The 17126-nt window shown below is 35.8% G+C and overlaps 1 protein-coding gene across 7 annotated transcripts in view; it reads left to right on the top strand.

Annotated features, from left to right (window-relative positions):
• Positions 1–17126, top strand: part of SEPTIN7 (septin 7) — a 103019-nt gene that overhangs the window by 20781 nt on the left and 65112 nt on the right. For 2 of the 7 annotated variants that reach the window (XM_017502208.2, XM_017502209.2), the window contains exon 3: positions 11448–11550. The exons of 1 other annotated variant lie outside the window; for it this stretch is intronic. In XM_017502208.2, the coding sequence (XP_017357697.1) occupies positions 11448–11550 (103 nt within the window). Of the gene's footprint in view, positions 1–10132; positions 10177–11447; positions 11551–17126 lie in introns of those variants that run through there. 4 more of the 7 variants (XM_017502211.2, XM_017502212.2, XM_017502216.2 and 1 more) reach the window with 3 other exon arrangements.

Genomic DNA, 17126 nt, shown 5'->3' with positions numbered 1-17126 from the left:
CAACTCTCACTCTGTGTGCCCAGGCTGGAGTGCAGTGGTGCAGTCTCAGCTCACTGCAACCTCTGCCTCCCAGGTTCAAGAGACTCTCCTGCCTCAGCCTCCTGAGTAGCTGTGACTACAGGCATGTGCCACCACACCTGGCTATTTTGTATTTTTAGTAGAGACAGTGTTTCACTATATTGGCCAGGCTCGTCTTGAACTCCCAACCTCATGATATGCCCGCCTCAGCTTCCCAAAGTGCTGAGATTATGGACTTGAGCCACTGCACCTGGCCTGCTTAGTTGCTTTTTGAACTAATTCTGTGAAGTTAATTTTTGCCATATGTTGTCACTGAAGTCTCTGCTTGGTTATCTTAGTGGTTACTTGTGAGTAGGCCTTTCCAGGGAACTACCAGACACATCAAATAATGATAACACTTTGAGAATGAGGCTTTGAAGCCATTCCATGCTTGTTCTGTTTTTTCCAGTTGCTGCCAGGCTGCTGGGTTTTTACGGTGATTGTGTGCTGTTGGTTTTCAAGGATACTGTAGAGGTGGAGGAGAGATGAGAATGGGCAAGTTAAAATGCAAGAACTGCTGTTTTTACCAAGGTTCAGCTCTTTTTCTTGAATAAGCATTACCTGGATTCCTGCAAACTTCTGGTTGATTTCCAGAATTTTAAGTAAGTTGATTTGGACAATTTGTGTCAGTTTTCTCCTTGCTTTTAATGAAGCAGATACTTTTCTGAAGTGTTTACTCCACCAATTTCTTTGATGTTCTCCTGTGACAAGTGTTTAAGAGTGGTTTTTCTTCTAGTCAGTATATCATTATCTGTCCATGCATATTTTTCTAAAACCTTACTTTTAAGGGCTGCCTGGTATTTTAATATATGAAGGTACTGTAATACAATTTTTGTTTCACTTGTCTTTAGAACGTGTCAAAAATTGTTACAGTTTTTTACTGTTATGAGCAGTGCTTTGTTGAATATTCTTTTATCTTAGTTATGTATGATTCTCAAGACTGTCCATTTCCGGAAGTGAAATTTGTTGAATTTAAGAGAATAAAAACTTCAGTTTTTGGTCCACATGGTTAAATGGCTCTTTAGGTCAGTGGTTTAAGTTTATATTCCAAAAGTCATGTAGGAGAGTGTCTCTTTTTCCACATTGTCACCTAGTACTGGGCACTAATAATTTTTTTTTTTTAAATTGTATTTATTTATTTTTTGAGACGGAGTCTCATTTTGTTGCCCAGGCTGAATTGCAGTGGTGCAATCTCAGCTCACTGCAACCTCCGCCTCCCGGGTTTGATCGATTCTCCTGCCTCAGCCTCCCGAGTAACTGGGATTATACGTGTGTGCCACCATGCCCAACTAATTTTTGTATTTTTTGCTGGTCTCAAACTCCTGACTTCAGATGGTCTGCCTGCCTCGGCCTCCCAAAGTGCTGGGATTACAAGTGTTAGCCACTGTACCTGGCCTCATTTTATTTTTTAAATTTTTGGAGACAGAGTCTCACTCTGTCACCCAGGCCGGAGTGCAGTGGCACCATCCTGGCTCACTGCAGCCTGTGCCTCCCAGGTTTAAGCAGTTCTCGTGCCTCAGCTTTCTAAGGAGCTGGGAGTACAGGTGTGCTCCATCGTACCCAGCTAATTTTTTATACTTTGGTAGAGATGGGGTTCACCATGTTGCCTAGGGTGGTCTTGAACTCCTGAGCTCAGGCAGTTGTCTCGCCTCAGCCTCCCAAAGGGCTAGTATTACAGGAGTGAGCCACCACACCTGGCCTAATCTTCATTTTAATTTGTGCTTTTTTTTTTTTTTTTTTCCTTAAAGAGATGAGGTTCTATCTAGAGTGATGGGAGACAGTGACAAATTATCAGGCAATAGATTCTCATAAAGATTGTGCAGCCTAGATCCCTTGAATGAGCAGCTCACAGTAGAGTTTACGCTCCAGTGAGAATCTAATACCTCCGCTGATCTGGCAGCTGGCTGAGCCAGGCAGTAATACGAGAGGCTGGAAATACAGATAAAGTTCCATTCACTTGCCGCCATTTACCTCCACTTATGTGGCCCAGTTCCTAGCAGGCCACGGGCTGCTGCCAGTCCATGGCCTGGAAGTTGGGGGGTCCCTGTACTAGCATATTTATAATTACATATGTGGTTACCTAATATTTCCATGATATAGCACTGGTCTAGACTCTAGGACATCCTCCCTAAAAAAGAACCCTGCTTCCGGCCGAGCACAGTGGCTCGCGCCAGTAATCCCAATACTTGGGGAGGCTGAGGTGGGTGGATCACCTGAGGTCAGGAGTTTGATATCAGCCTGGCCAACATGGTGAAACCCCGTCTCTACTAAAAATACAAAAATTAGCCAGGTGTGGTGGCATGTGCCTGTAATCCCAGCTACTTGGGAGGTTGAGGCAGGAGAATCACTTGAACCCAGGAGGAGGAAGTTGCAGTGAGCCAAGATCGTGCCATTGTACTTTAGCCTGGGCGATGGGCAAAACTCAGTCTCAAATAAATAAAAGAAGAAAAAGAACCTGCTTCATTATAGTTCTACTGTTTAGCAGCAGTGTTTTCTACCCCTCCTTAAAATTTTCAGTTACTACACCCTTGTTTTGTTCTAATATTAAATACAACATCTAACACTCAATTTTTCTTTATGTTCCAAGCTCTGTCATCATTCTGGGACATTTTTAGGCCCATGTGTAAGACACTTTCAATAAGTTAGCCTCAGTTTCTTGATTGTGTTTGAGCCATCCTTTTTTCTCTTTCTTTGTCTCATCTGAGAGCCATCCTTTTAATAGCTCTGTGGGGGAATGGGTGGGAAGAAAAAATATTTAAAAAGAAAGAAAAAGAAAAGAAATAACCCTATGGAGTTACCATCTGCAACTTATGTTCCTCATCTAAAATCTTAATTGTGTAGCCCATTCTAACCACAACTTACATTTTTTTACTGTCTTCTTTACTTCCTGCCTTCGATCCTTGATCCTCTCCATCTTCATTCACTGAATTGCTTCAATTGTATTTGTCAGCTCTCTTGATCATGTACTTTTGTGTGCCTTTCCTGCAAAATATCAGTTTCAGATGACTCCCACAAGTTTCTCAAGTTATGGATTGCTACTGGAGGAAAAGATCACATGGCTTCAGGGATACATTCAAAGATTTGTGGTCTTCAGCCTTAATTAAGTGGACAAAATTGCTTGGATGGCTGCTGTGTATTCCTAGTCTCTCTCTCTATTCTTATGGTTGTCGTTTCACATCGTTACCTCTTAAAATCCCCTACTTCTCTTCTTCTTTTTGGGGATTGGCAAGTTGTTTTATCTCTGGTGCTTAGGGAAAATCCTGTCCTTCATTCCATAAATGTTATCGGTGTCCTTGCTTCCTGTCTTCAGCTGCTCGTCTACTGCTTGGTCTTTTCTATTAGCATTACACAAATACAACTATCTGCCTTTTTTTTTTTTTAAGCGCTTAAAACTCTTTCTTGACCTTGTATTTTCTGGCTTCTATTCTTTTCAAAGGTAAGCATTTAAAAAAAATTGCTTATACTAACTTCCTGTAGTTTTTTTCTGCTTATTTATTTCCAGTCTGCCTTCTTTCCCATCTTTCCATTGATATAGCTTTGACAGTGCTTCCCAATAACAATAAGTAGATTTTTCTGTATCCTTAGATTGACCGCTCCAGAGCATTTGATATAGTATAGTTAACCACTTCTTGAGGGGGCTGCTGCAGTTGACGTCCTTTGAAATGCTGCTGTGAACTCTTTAATTCTTCTTTTCTTAGGTTTATTTAGGTGATTATGATGGGTTGTTGGTGTTCCTTCTTGGCCTGCTTCCTGCTCTATATGCTGTGTTTGAATTCATATCCATGGCTTTGATAGCATTTAAATGTTGATTACTTAAAATGTTAACATCTGTCTAACTCAGATGTTTCTGGCATTTCTAACCTTTATATATGCAATTGCCTACTAGACATCTGTTTTCCGAAAGTCCAGTTAGCACCTTAACTCAAATGATTTCTACTTTTAACAATTGGTACTCACCATTCATCTAATTTCTGAAACCTAAATTAAGAAATCTGAATTATATCACTTTTCTACAAGTTAGTTACAGAGATCTATCATTTCATCTCTTTAATATCTAACCTAGCATTGTCCAATAGCAATTTGATGCAAGCTACATATGTAATTAAGCTTTCATAATAGCCACATTTAAAAAGTAAAAATAAGGTAAAACTAACTTTAGTTTTATATTTTATATAACTGGTATATCTAAAATTTTATTTCAACATGCAATTAGTATAAAATTATTAATAAGATTTTTCATTCTTATTCTCATATGAAGTTTTCAAACTATGGTATTTTACACGTGTAGCACATCTTAATTCAGACTATAGCCAGTGCTCGACTTACGACCACGATTGGTTCCGACAGACCGGTCGTAACACGATTTGGTCTTAAGTTGAGTAGGCTATATGCATGCGGAGATGGTAGTGCTGCCGGAAGCTGGTCCGCACTGTCGTACTCCCAGCTGGGCAACGTTTGCGCTGCCAGACGCGGAGCAGTCGTGGCTAGCGATTGTGGTCGTAAAGTCGAATGGTTGTAAGTTGCATAGGTCGTAAATCGATCAATACCTGTAGCCACATTTCAAGTACTCAGTAGCCACATTTAGCTAGTGGCTACCTTAATGGATAGTAGAGTTCTAACCTATATTTCTCTTTATCCCTACTGCCTTTGTTTTGGTTCAAGTCTTTATTTTTCCCCTGGGCAACTGGAGCAGCTCTTGGGATTACTACCATTTTCTCCTCCAGTTCATCATCAATGTTCTTGTCAGTAGTAACTTTCTAAAGTATGAATGTGACTCTGCATGTAAATTGATGTGATTGTGCATTCTTCTTCTTCATGTCTTTAATGCTCTTCCTAAGCTTTCAAGATGAAGTCTAAGTTTCTAAGTATGGCCAACAAAGTCCTTCATCATCTGGCCTTTGCTTAACTCTCCTAAGCTATAGTTCCTTGATCCTAAAAATGAGTGTATAGTTCTGAACTGTTGTAGTTCCCATAAGATACCATACTCTATTCTTGATTTTGGGTCTTTGCAGTTAATAACTCATCTGCCTGAGACCCATATTTTCCAGCACCCACCCTCATCTCTCATCAAATTAAGGTCTTCTAGTCCTTTAGGATCTAAAGGATCTGATGCCAGGATAGGATGAAATACCCTTCCTTGTTTGCTTTCATAGACCCTTCTGTGGTTTCCTGTATCATAGCATTTATCACTGAATTTTTTAACTGTTCTCTAGCTCACCTCACCTTCCTATTAGATTCTTAGCTTCTTGAGCAGGGACCTTGTTTTTATTAGCTTTTATCTTCCTAATTACTAGCACACACATATATGATTGGCATATTGTAAGTATGTTGAATGAATGAGTGATGGAATGAGGTCAGTATGTTTAGAAAGTTATCTGAATTCTAAGTTCAGAGCAAAGAAAAATTGATTTATATTTTAAGTTATTCTTACATGTATTCACAGAGTTAAATATTAGAATCTTTTCAACAGATTAACTGAGAATCCAGAATAGGATTGAAAAAATAAAAGTTGGTTATGTCAGTACCCAGTTGTTCGTATCAGTAAAAACAGGAGAGCTGGGGGCATGCCAAATAGGTCATGAACCTTTAAAATAGGTGAGGGATGAGGAACATAAAAACTGATATTTAGGATATGCGTATGTAATCGTGTAATATTTTAGTTTTCATATTATATTAAATCTAGAATCCAGGCATTTTTAGACTAGTTATACTTAAAATATTTAAAACATTTAAATGACAAATGAAGTTCTTTTACCGTTTCCTTAGGCTGTGTGAGAGATGGTAGGAATTTGACTAAGCAAGTACCAGACACTTAAATCTGTGTATGATATAAGGCTTTTGTTAGGAATATCAAGGAGTGGAGAAGTAAACTTCTGCATTAATATCTTTTTCTTTTGTAGTCTGTATTTGTTTTTCATATTTAGAATTACCCTTTAGGAGAAACAAATATTTTCATCAGTGTATAAAAACAATATGCTGTATATATGTGAGTGTGTGTATATTAATATATATATTTTAAAATCCAAAGGGAGACAGATTGAACTTGAAATTATTTAGAAAAGATAAAAAGTTATTTTTGAAATGTAAAATTATTAATGTTAACCTTGGATTTTTGTAGCCTGATGTTTAAGTTGCACATACTAAAGGGAGAAATAGAATTTGGGCATATTAAGGTAATTTGGGGTGTACATTGTAATTCCTAATTATTTTAGTTTTTTATTAAACATCTCATTTTGTAATGATCGTGGGAAGTTGAAGGTTTGTAGTTCCTTCTAGGATAGTGTTTTTCTCAAATTTGATTTTTTTTCAGGCTTCCATTCTGTTAAAATTCTCCTTGATTAATTTTTTGTTGTTACCAAAAAACATACCAAAATAAGTTGCTGCTTTTTTTCTATTGGAAAATTTTTATCTATTGGAAAATTTGTTGAAAATTGGCATTTGGAACTTTAAAAATGGTAATGGGGTTTTAGATAGCAAGATTTGGATAACTTTATGTTCTCTTGCCATCTGTTCTTATTCCAAAGAATAAAGATTCCTAAAGAGTTTCAATGAGCTATCTCTTAGAACTTGTTTGAAGCATGCTGGTCTTTGAATATATTTGTGCTGAACTTACTTAACCTTAGAAGGAAGGTTAGAACTAAAGTTACGGGTTACTGTATTTAAGTTGATTTTTTCCATCAAGCAGTGGAATAACTGTAGTTTGATTTTTCTTAGCTCTGCATTTTAACATGTAGATTTAACAACTAAAGAATTTGTAAAGCACATCTAGCAGATAGGCTTTTAGAAAAGATTATTTGATAAGTGTTTCTCCTTATATGACTAATGTTTAAAGTCAATGAATACTTTAAAGACATGGGGTTATTTTTGGGTGAATATACTTTTATTTATACATGCTTATAAATGCTACCACTGTATCACCCACATCTGTAAATAATGTTTCCTTATCCAGAGATACTTTACACTGGCACTGTGAACATTTGTGCAGGGAAAGAATCAGTGGTTGGTCTTCTGAAATACAGACTATGGTTGATTTTAGAATTTAGGGTATAGAAGCATTCTTATAAGGTAGGAGAAGTCTATATGTTTTAATCAACCAGTATTAAATTATTTATTTTTTTATTTTTTTGAGACAGAGTCTTGCTCTGTTGCCCAGGCTGGAGTGCAGTGGTGCTATCTTGGTTCACTGCAATCTTTGCCTTCCAGGTTCAAGTGATTCTCATTCCTCAGCTTCTGGAGTAGCTGGAACCACCATGCCTAGCTAATTTTTCTATTTTTAGTAGAGATAGGGTTTCACCATGTTGGCCAGGCTGGTCTCGAACTTCTGACCTCAAGAGATCGGCCTGCCTTGGCCTCCCAAAGTGCTGGAATTACAGGTGTGAGCCACCATGTCTAGCCAAGTTATTAGTATGTTTTCTAAATAGTATTTTTGTGCCAGGTAGCTTCAGAGACATATTTTTGTTTCTGATAGGACACTTTTATATGAATTTTGGGATAATATGTTTTTAGCAGAGCCAAACCAATCTTTTGTCTTTGTACAGTTTCTTTCTCAGAAGATGTTTTCCTGAAAGAGCAGTCATTCAGATTTTTAAAATACCTACTGTGTGTCAGCACTTTGCTAAGGACATAGAGATGACTATGACATGGTTCTCTCCCTCTGGGAAATCAGTCATATGGGGGAACTAACAAAATGTTGAAGTTTATTAAAAAACATTAAAGTTATTTATTATAATAGTTACATGCAAATAATTGTCTACTGAAAGTCATCCTAGTTACTCTTCTTTGACACCGTGTTACTGAGACTGCTCTTGTTTTTGAAGTTACCAGTGACCTTATTTCCAAATTTTATCAGCATGTCTGTTATGGCATTTTTGTCTGTAGCATTCAACATGGTTAAATGACTCCTCCATCCCTGAGATGGTCTTGATTTTCTTTCTTTCTCCACTGCCGGTCTTTCTTTGCCTAACCTCTCAGTGTTGGAGTGCTCCAGGGCTTTGTCTCGACCCCCTTCTTTTTGTCTGTAGTCTGTCTTCAGGAATCCAGTTCTTTTTCAATAGTATCTGTATTGTGATGAGTCCTAAATTTAATTTTTCAGCACCAGCCAACCATGAAATTTCTCATTGTGTTGCTCAGGTTGGAGTGTAGTGGCATAATCACAGCTCAGAGGCCTCGATGTCCTGGGTTCAAGCAGTCCTCTTGTCTTAGCCTCCCAAAGTCTTGGAATTACAGGCATGAGCCATTCTGGATGGCCGAGAGCTATCTTTAAAGTAGTAATCAGGTCACTTGCCTGTGAAAAACCCTCTAGTGGCTTCCCATCATGCCTAAAATAACATCCAAACTTCCTACTTTGGCTGAGTCCCACATGATCTGGCCCCTGCCTGCCTCCCTGACCTCGTTTCCTGTCACTCATCCCCTTGTCCACTACTTCACTTCATTATAGTTCACAAACGTTTTTACTCTTAGAAATATCATGTTTATCCCCAATTTAGGGCCCACCCCTTTGCCTGGAATGCTTTCTTGCTTTTCTCAGTTCTAAAATAGTACTGTGTGCCAAAGACTGTTCTTGTTGCTGTGGATAAAGTAGTGAGTAAGAAACAAGGACAGACTGAGGCATTTTTGTTATGCCTTTTACCTGATGGGTTCTTTGAAGGTGCAGTTTAAAATACTGTATTCTCTCTGTATACATTTTCTTTGATGCACAATTTATATAATTTATTCAGTCTCTGCCTTGATGGAGCTTACATTGCGGGCACGGTGGAGGTCACAGTAAACAAGATGAGTAAAATGTATGTTGGATGGTGGTTAAGAGCTAAGGAGAAGCATACAGCAAGCAGCAAACTGCTAAGGCGAGGAGTGGGGTTGTAATTTTAAATAAGGTGATCAGGGCAGGCCTTTTTGAAGGTGACATTTAAGTAATAAAAATAATCATTTCTAGATATGGAAAGCAACAAGTGCAAAAGCCATGAAGTGAAAGTATGCCCTGTATGTTTAGGGAGTAGTTACGAATTCAGCGTTGGAGGAAGAGAAGTGAGCAAGAGGATGAAGAGTAGCAGGAGATGAGGCCAGAAGTAAGAGTAGAGCCAGATCTTGCTGGGCTTTGTTGGCTAGTGGCTTTTAGCAATGGTGCATGTTGGAACTACTCGAGGAGGTTTAAAAAATACTGGTGGATGGCTCTTACTTGCAGAGATTGATTTAGTTGATTTGGAGGTGCAGCTGGGGCATTAGGATTTTGTAAACGCTCCCCCAAGTGATTCTAAGATGCTGCTAAGGTAGAGAACCACTGTAGGCCATTATTGAGACTTTGGCTTTTACTTTTAACTATAAAACTGACTCAAATTGTTTGAAGCGGGTTGTGATAGAACTCATAGATTTGTATCAGTTTAAAAATGTACACTTTTCACACTTTGGTCAAGGATTATCTATTTTATTGTCTATGCTTCATTAGTTGGCCTTCAGTTTTAACAGTTCACCTTTGCCTCCTCTTTTCACCTGTTTCTGCCTATCATCTTTAGCTTCCTTCCTTTTCCTGTATCTACATGTCTACGGTTCTTTAAATTCTGGACTTCAGTTTAATTAATAGAATTTGAAATATAGCATTGTAGAAAAAGATTTTTAAAAAGACATTTGCATTTGTCTGATCTGGACTTCCAGTGACTGACAAAGCAAAATTGCATGAAATTTACGTTTTTTTCTTCTTGTAATTTAAAACTCGGTTCTTGTATACCTTCCTGGAACTTTATAGTTTTATATCTTTTACACTGTTTCTATAAGACTTCATATACAGGGTGTAGTAATAGGCCTTTTCCTTTTTTTATATTAATCAGAACAGTTGCTGAAAATGGATTTAATTTCACTGGACATTATATCCCACACAAAAAATATTACTTTGACATGTTTAGAAAAAAGTCTGCCTTTAATTTCTTTGTAATTTGTTGAGTTACATGTAAGTAACTTTTTTTCCTTCTCTGTCTTTTGCTGTGTTTCAACGGATTTGCCTCTCCTGTTTGGACTGAATATATCATTACAATTCTTGGAATTCTTTGTTTACTGTTCCTCTGTGGATTTCTTCTGTTGGAATCTGGAACACTGGAATGATGGAAATGTGTTCTTTACAAAGTAGCTGTGAGTATACTACATAATTTATACAGAGATTTTTTTCAGTCTCAATTAACTTAAATTTAACTTAAAATTGGATGATACATGAGCCAAGGAAACCTTAGGTTTAATACGTATTTCTAACTTTACTCATAGCAGACTTTCATATATTTGACTTAAAAATATTGGATTCTGTTTAGTCTCCTAATCATTGTTTACAGTTAGCTTTTCATTTTAATGGGCTTAGTTTTAAAAATTTGGCATAAGAGTTTTTATGAATGAACAAAAGGGCAAAAGATTATGGATGGAATATTTAGCTACATTACTAGTCAACATTGTAGACTTCTGTTCTTTGTTAAATCCAGGTGTATTGAATTGATGCTTTGATCTCATGAGTGTTTTTTAAATGAGAATTTAAATGTGGCAGAAACTTTCAAAAGAGGGTGTGCCTCTTTTTGCTGTTATTGTTTAATGTTGAAATCAGACTACCTCTAAAGTAAAATTAACCAATAAGACTGCTTATTCAGATAGTTTTAACAATGGACAGTATTTCTCACCCACGGGTAACTTAAAAATCATACTTATTTACTACACCAATTTGGAAGTAGATTTCTTTGAATTACTCATGAAACTATTGTTGAGGTCATCTAAGAATCAAAAACCAATAGAAATGAAGTTATAATTTACTTTCAAACCTGGATAAGCCTGAAAATAAAGATCATATAACACCTTGAAGTGACGTAATGGACCTGGCATAACAGCTTGAAAGATACTGTAGCTGGTTGACATTGATCACAAGAGCCTTCAAGAATTTATTTTTAAAAATTGCTTTAAATTCAACATTTTGATTTCATATCATGAAGAAGACGACAAATTTCAAGAATCTCATACCTGTGTTAATTAGTGTGATCAAAGGAGATAATTAAAAAGGATTCTTAATATGATTTTAAGGGGATTTGAATTTTTTTATTGTGAAAAGTTTTTTGTTATTTTTTTTTTTAATTGGTTGGTCAATCATCTTGCCACTAACTTAACTGTCAATTGAAATCTTTGCTCTGAGGCAGGTTTCTTTAATGTTTATTTTATTCCCTTGGATTTTTATAATTAACCATTATATTGTCAGTCAACTCATGCTTAAATAATTTTGTCCATTTAGGAATTAATTGATAGTTTTATTGATAATGCCGTAGAAATAGTTTGTATAATTTTCTAAAATAGGCTAATGGAGGGATTTTGAAGCCTATGACAGAATAGCATTGTTGATACATGAATAACTTGGCCCTTTTTGCTTTTGTCAGCAACAGAAGAACCTTGAAGGCTATGTGGGATTTGCCAATCTCCCAAATCAAGTATACAGAAAATCAGTGAAGAGAGGTTTTGAATTCACGCTTATGGTAGTGGGTAAGATACAATTTCTTACTAAAATGGAACTTTGGTTTGAGTTTTAAACTGTTAATCAACTCTGAACAAATTTAAGAAAATACTAGCACAGATTATCTATAGTGACCATATGTTATATTATCTCCTATATGCATACATTTTAAAATTTAACTCAGCGGTATAACGGGATTTATGCCTTCTTGTGTCTTTTTTAAGACAGAAACTAAAAGTTGAAAAGTGGTAGATAATAGTGTTGGAGTGGAACACTAGGGAAGTAATCTTCAATTGATAGTGCTACAAAAGAAAATAGCATCTGGTGGTTACTTATTACTACAGTATAGTTTTGTTTTCTGGCTTACATGCCATAGTGGAGTATCATATAAGCATTTAACATATTGTGCTCTGAATTTTGAAAAGAAAGTTGGGATAGAGGATCATAATAATGCAGTTATTGAATCATAATGAATGTAAGCACTGGAGTGAGTAAAACATGACTGTCCTCCTTCTCTAATTCAGTCTCAGTTTTCTTTTGTGTTTTATCCCATGAATGTCTTACCCTGCCTGTAGTCCATTTGAAGATACTGTTAAGGATAATTTTGACTGTAGGTTGGTAACATCCCATTATTATATATGAAGAAACATACTGTGCCTTTACCATATGTAAGATTAGTAGTAATCTTCAATGACAGTCTTATTCTTAAATAACTATACAGTATTTTCACCTCATATAAGCTGACTTTAGAACCTAAGTTATGAATATTGTGTAGTGCAACTTTGTTGTATTTCTCTACTACTTGTTTTAAGAAGGTGAATTGCAGGGTAGTGGATTAATCTATCCTTAATGGAGAAAATTGAGTTGATGCTGGACTTTTTAGGTAGTACACAGTTGTGTGAATTATATTTTAATGTTTGGTGTTTTTATTTTGGCACCGAATTAGGTTAATTGAACTAGCTGTGAAATACTCCTTATTGGGAGGTAGAATATTTTATTTATTGGCTGCAATATTTTACCTGTTGGTCAGTTTGTGGCTGTTTGGAAGTTGTATACGTTGTAATAGTTCACAGTTAAAACATGGTACAAAATTTGCAAATTTCATACTTTATTATAGAGTTGGTTTTCTCGTCTATGTATCTCCTGTTAAGTAGAAGTATAGTATATCTAGCTTGCAAACTGCTGCTGTGGAGTAGAGGTGGGTTTAGATAGAGGGATAAAATAATGCAGAGCATACCTTTTCTTTTGCAGTTTGGTAACATCATCATTATATGAGGAAACACTGAATCTTCCCTTTACATATGTAATAGTAATAATCTTAAGTGAAGAACTGTAGACAAATATTTTTCACTTATGAGAAAACCTCGTAGGTTCATTAGGAGAACTGTAGCAATTTAAAAAATTTCTTTTGACATTAGAATTTTAGTTTAAAGAATAACTCTTTGAACATATACTTAGTGGGATAATGTCTGGTGATCAAGGACAGAGAGTTGATTTAAAATCTTTGTGGCATTTTTCCAAATGGAAAAAAAATGGAATACACATCTGATTTTGATTTTTAGAGGAAATATTTAATCTCTACATGTATGTTACTTACTAGCTTTTCTAATTAATCCCTTTGTGAAATTCATCTTTTCTTTTTTCTCTTCCTAATGATAAGACTTCAGCTGAGGCTAAAGAAAAGTAGGTGTTAATATCCTTACTTTCAAGTGTTAATATCTCTACTCTGTTTTCCCACTGAGGCTTGAACATTGTTTAATTAACTACATTTGAATAGATGTGTTGAGTACAGATATTAAATCTTTTCATCTATATAGTTGTAGTGGCTAACACATAGTCACTTTTTAAGTATCTAATACGTTGATTTATTTTATAGGTTTTAGGCTAATCTAACAGCGTCATTTGCAAATCATAGAAAGTTAAAACTAACCTTGCTTTAATATTCCTGACTTAAAAACTTCACGCTATTCCTTATCAGCTAAATCCTCATTTTTGAGATCTAAACTCAGAATAAATTTGGCTCCCACATTACAACTCTTTGTTTACAACTTACACGTTGATATCAACTGAGAATCTATAACAGATTTTTTTTTTAATGAAACTCTTTGTACTTTGCTGGAAAACCTTTATCTAATAATCTTACTTCATAAGCAATATTTACTGAGTAGTTACTTGAGTGACTTATTTGTATCAAAGAGGCATGCTGTATATTCCCATATTTTCTCTCTTAAAGGAGCTCCTGATTTATATGACAAGATAAACCACATAAAAATATGAGTCAGTAGAATCATACAAAAGTTAAGAGCCATAGAAGTTTAAGGGTATAGGAGAGTTTGCCTTTGGTTAGAGATTTATTATTGCTTTATTTTGAAAAGGGAGGCATTAGGACAGATTTTTGAAGGATAGAATTGGAGCCAAGATTGAGGGAGCAGTCCAGTTGGGGGAAAAATAGCCAACATTTACATAACTTTTTATGTGCCAGGCAATGTTTTAAGGTCTTTATATGCATTATCTACTAACTGACAATTCTTAATAACAGTCCTGTGAAGTAGCTATTGTTATCCCATTTTGGAGATGAAGAAACTGAGACATACGGAGATTAGGTTACTTTCCCATGGTTACATTACTAGCAGATGGCAGAACCAAACCCAGTCAGCCAAACCCAGTCTATGGTATGTTCTTAACCACCATGCAGAGGCTCCTTTGGGGATACTGGGTATAGTGCAGTGTTTATAATAGAGTACGTCCAATATGCCTTGAACTTAGATGAATTCGACTAGATGTTCTTTTTTCCCTAAAAAAATGAAAAAGAGAATGAAGGGGAATGAGAACTAGAGAACCTAAATAGTACTAGTAATTTTTCCTGTTAGTCCACTGGAATGAGCATCTTGCCTAGAGTGGGTGTGAAGTGGGAGAGGTACATTTGCTGTTCCCCTAGTCATTATCAGCTTCCACATAGTTTGATAGTGTGAACATCTCACTTTGCTGGAAGTCTGGTGACAACAGGGCACCTAAAGACAAACCAGTCACTTTTTATGTACTCAAAGAGACAGTTATCTGTTTTAGTGCAGGAGGAAGATACGTTGTTAGCTTGTATGTAATTGTGCTTTTTGGATGATATAAGTAATTTTTAAAGATTTTCTCACAGCACACTGACTGTAGGATCTGATCCCTAAGATTTAACTTTACCCTTAGAAATAAGGCCGGAAAGGTAGACTGTCCAGGATTTTGGAGACCCTGCTTGGCAATTTGATGGGGAGATTAGAATTCTTGATTTTGAATCTTTAAAAATTTAGGCACATCACATAATAAAGATATGTAGGTTTCTATTCAGTGAAGTTGTCTAACCTGTTTGGCTTGGAACTTGATTGTCATTAGTGTGCTCCCTAATTAGACTTAACTATGATAGAGAATAAAATTTTAATTGTAATACCCTGTTTTTACTAGAAATTTTCAAGGAGGCAGAACTCAGAAGACTGTAGATTGCTTTATCTAATTTGAAACATTTTTTAAAACAGGTAGTATTAAACCTATTATTCTGAATTCTAGGAAGAGAGAATCCAAAATTCAGTCATTTCTGTAATCTTGAACTTGCAAAATTTTTGTGATACAGAATTTTAAAAATTTAATGATATGTCAGTAATATATTTGACGTATGCTACATGTCTTTAGTTGCAGATTGGCATTTCCTTTTTTTTTTTTTTTTTTCCAGTGGGAGAGAGCTTAGAGCATGTTGGTTTAGCCATTTTTTGGGATTCAGATTTTATCATAATTTTTTTTTGTATATAACTTAACAGAGAAAGTTTAGGACGTGTTTAGTTAGCGATAGGATATACTTTGACTATCCTAGTTGTCATTTCCCCCCACTACCTGTTGATGTTTGAATTGATAGAATAATATCTATATCAGTTTACTAGGTTATTTGAAAAAATTCAAAAATAATATTGGCTCATTTTGTATGTAGGCCTATAAGCATTTTTGTGGTATTATTAAGATGTTGGCTCCTTGAAATGTTTTGAGTTAATGATTTTAAAATTTTTCCTTGAGCTCTGTGTTTTTATTTTGCTTTTAATAATAGATGTAACTTAACCACTGATAACTTCACAACATTGGGAATATACTAAAAACCACTGAATTATACACTTGAAAATGGTGAATTTTATCTTAAAGTCATTCAAAGAGAAAATTTAGAAGAAAAAGAAAATCACATAATTCCACATATCCACTGTTTTAATTTTGTGCATTCCTTCTACTGTTAGATCTGTGCATTTTTTAAAGCACTTAAAAAATAAAGTTAATATATTTCGTTGCAGAAATTGAGAAATGCAAAAAAGCAGAAAGAAAATAAATACTCGTTTTATCTGTCATCTGTCACCATTGATAACTCTTTAGTATAGGAACATGTAGTATTCTTGTTTATATGTATCTGTAATGTTCTATGATTGCCTTTTAAATTTGGAGTTAAACTGTGATTATCTTTTGATATCTTATGTTCTTTCATAACCTATCTCTTGGTCAAATTGTAGACTTTAATGGGCTCTATAGGTTGACTATATGATACTTGATCATATTGTCAAGACAGTTAAAGTTGCTAGCTAGTATTAATACTATAATAATATGGTTATAGTTATATCTTTGCTTTCATTTTTAGTTATTAGAATAATAAAGCTTTAGAAGTTTGAATTGCTGTTTATTAAGATTGATGCATTGTTTTAAAGGTTTTGGTACAAAATACTAAATTGCCCTAAAACAGGTTGTGTACCATTTTGCACACTCCCTAAGTGCTGACAGCATCTTTTTTCCTGAATACTGCCAACATTGGATATTAACCTAAATGCTAAAGCGTGGTATATATTTTCATCTGTATTTTATTTTTACTAGTTATTTATTTTTTGAGACAGAGTCTTGCTCTGTCGCCCAGGCTGGAGTGCAGTGGTTCAATCTCGGCTCACTGTAATCTCTGCCTCCCAGATTCAGACAGTTCTCTTGCCTCACCCCCCTGGGTAGCTGGGACTACAGGCCTGTAGCACCATGTCCTGATGTCCACCATACACTAATTTTTGTATTTTTAGTAGGGATGGGGTTTGAACTCTGATCTCAGGTGATGCACTTGCCTTGGCCTCCCAAAGTGCTGGGGTTACAGGTATGAGCCACTGCGCCTGGCCATTGCTAGTTATTTTTAATGTTTATTTATCTTTGGTATTGTTTCTTTTATAAATGGTATGTTCCCATTTATTAAAAATAGGTTTTTTTTGCCTTAAGTGTAAGTAGGTAGGTATTCTGAGGGCATTATTATTATTTTGTTGTTGGTAGGCATTGACAGTTTTTTCCCAGAATGTTTTGTGTGTTATGTTTTGCATTAGCTTGACCGACCTACCTACCTACCTACCTACCTTCCTTCCTTCCTTCCTTCCTTCCTTCCTTCCTTCCTTCCTTCCGTCCGTCCGTCCCGCTTTGTCACCCAGGTGGGTGCAGTGGCACAATCTTGACTCACTGCAGTCCCTGCCTCCTGGGTTCAAGTCATCTTCCCACTTCAGACTACAGTTGTGTGCCACTGTGCCCTGCTAATTTTTTGTTTTTGCATTTTTTTTTTTTTTTGTAGAGA

Source organism: Cebus imitator, unplaced genomic scaffold (genome assembly GCF_001604975.1).
Source record: "Cebus imitator isolate Cc_AM_T3 unplaced genomic scaffold, Cebus_imitator-1.0 Scaffold294, whole genome shotgun sequence".
Classification (NCBI taxonomy): Eukaryota; Metazoa; Chordata; class Mammalia; order Primates; family Cebidae; genus Cebus; species Cebus imitator.
This window is presented reverse-complemented; position numbering and strand designations above follow the sequence as displayed.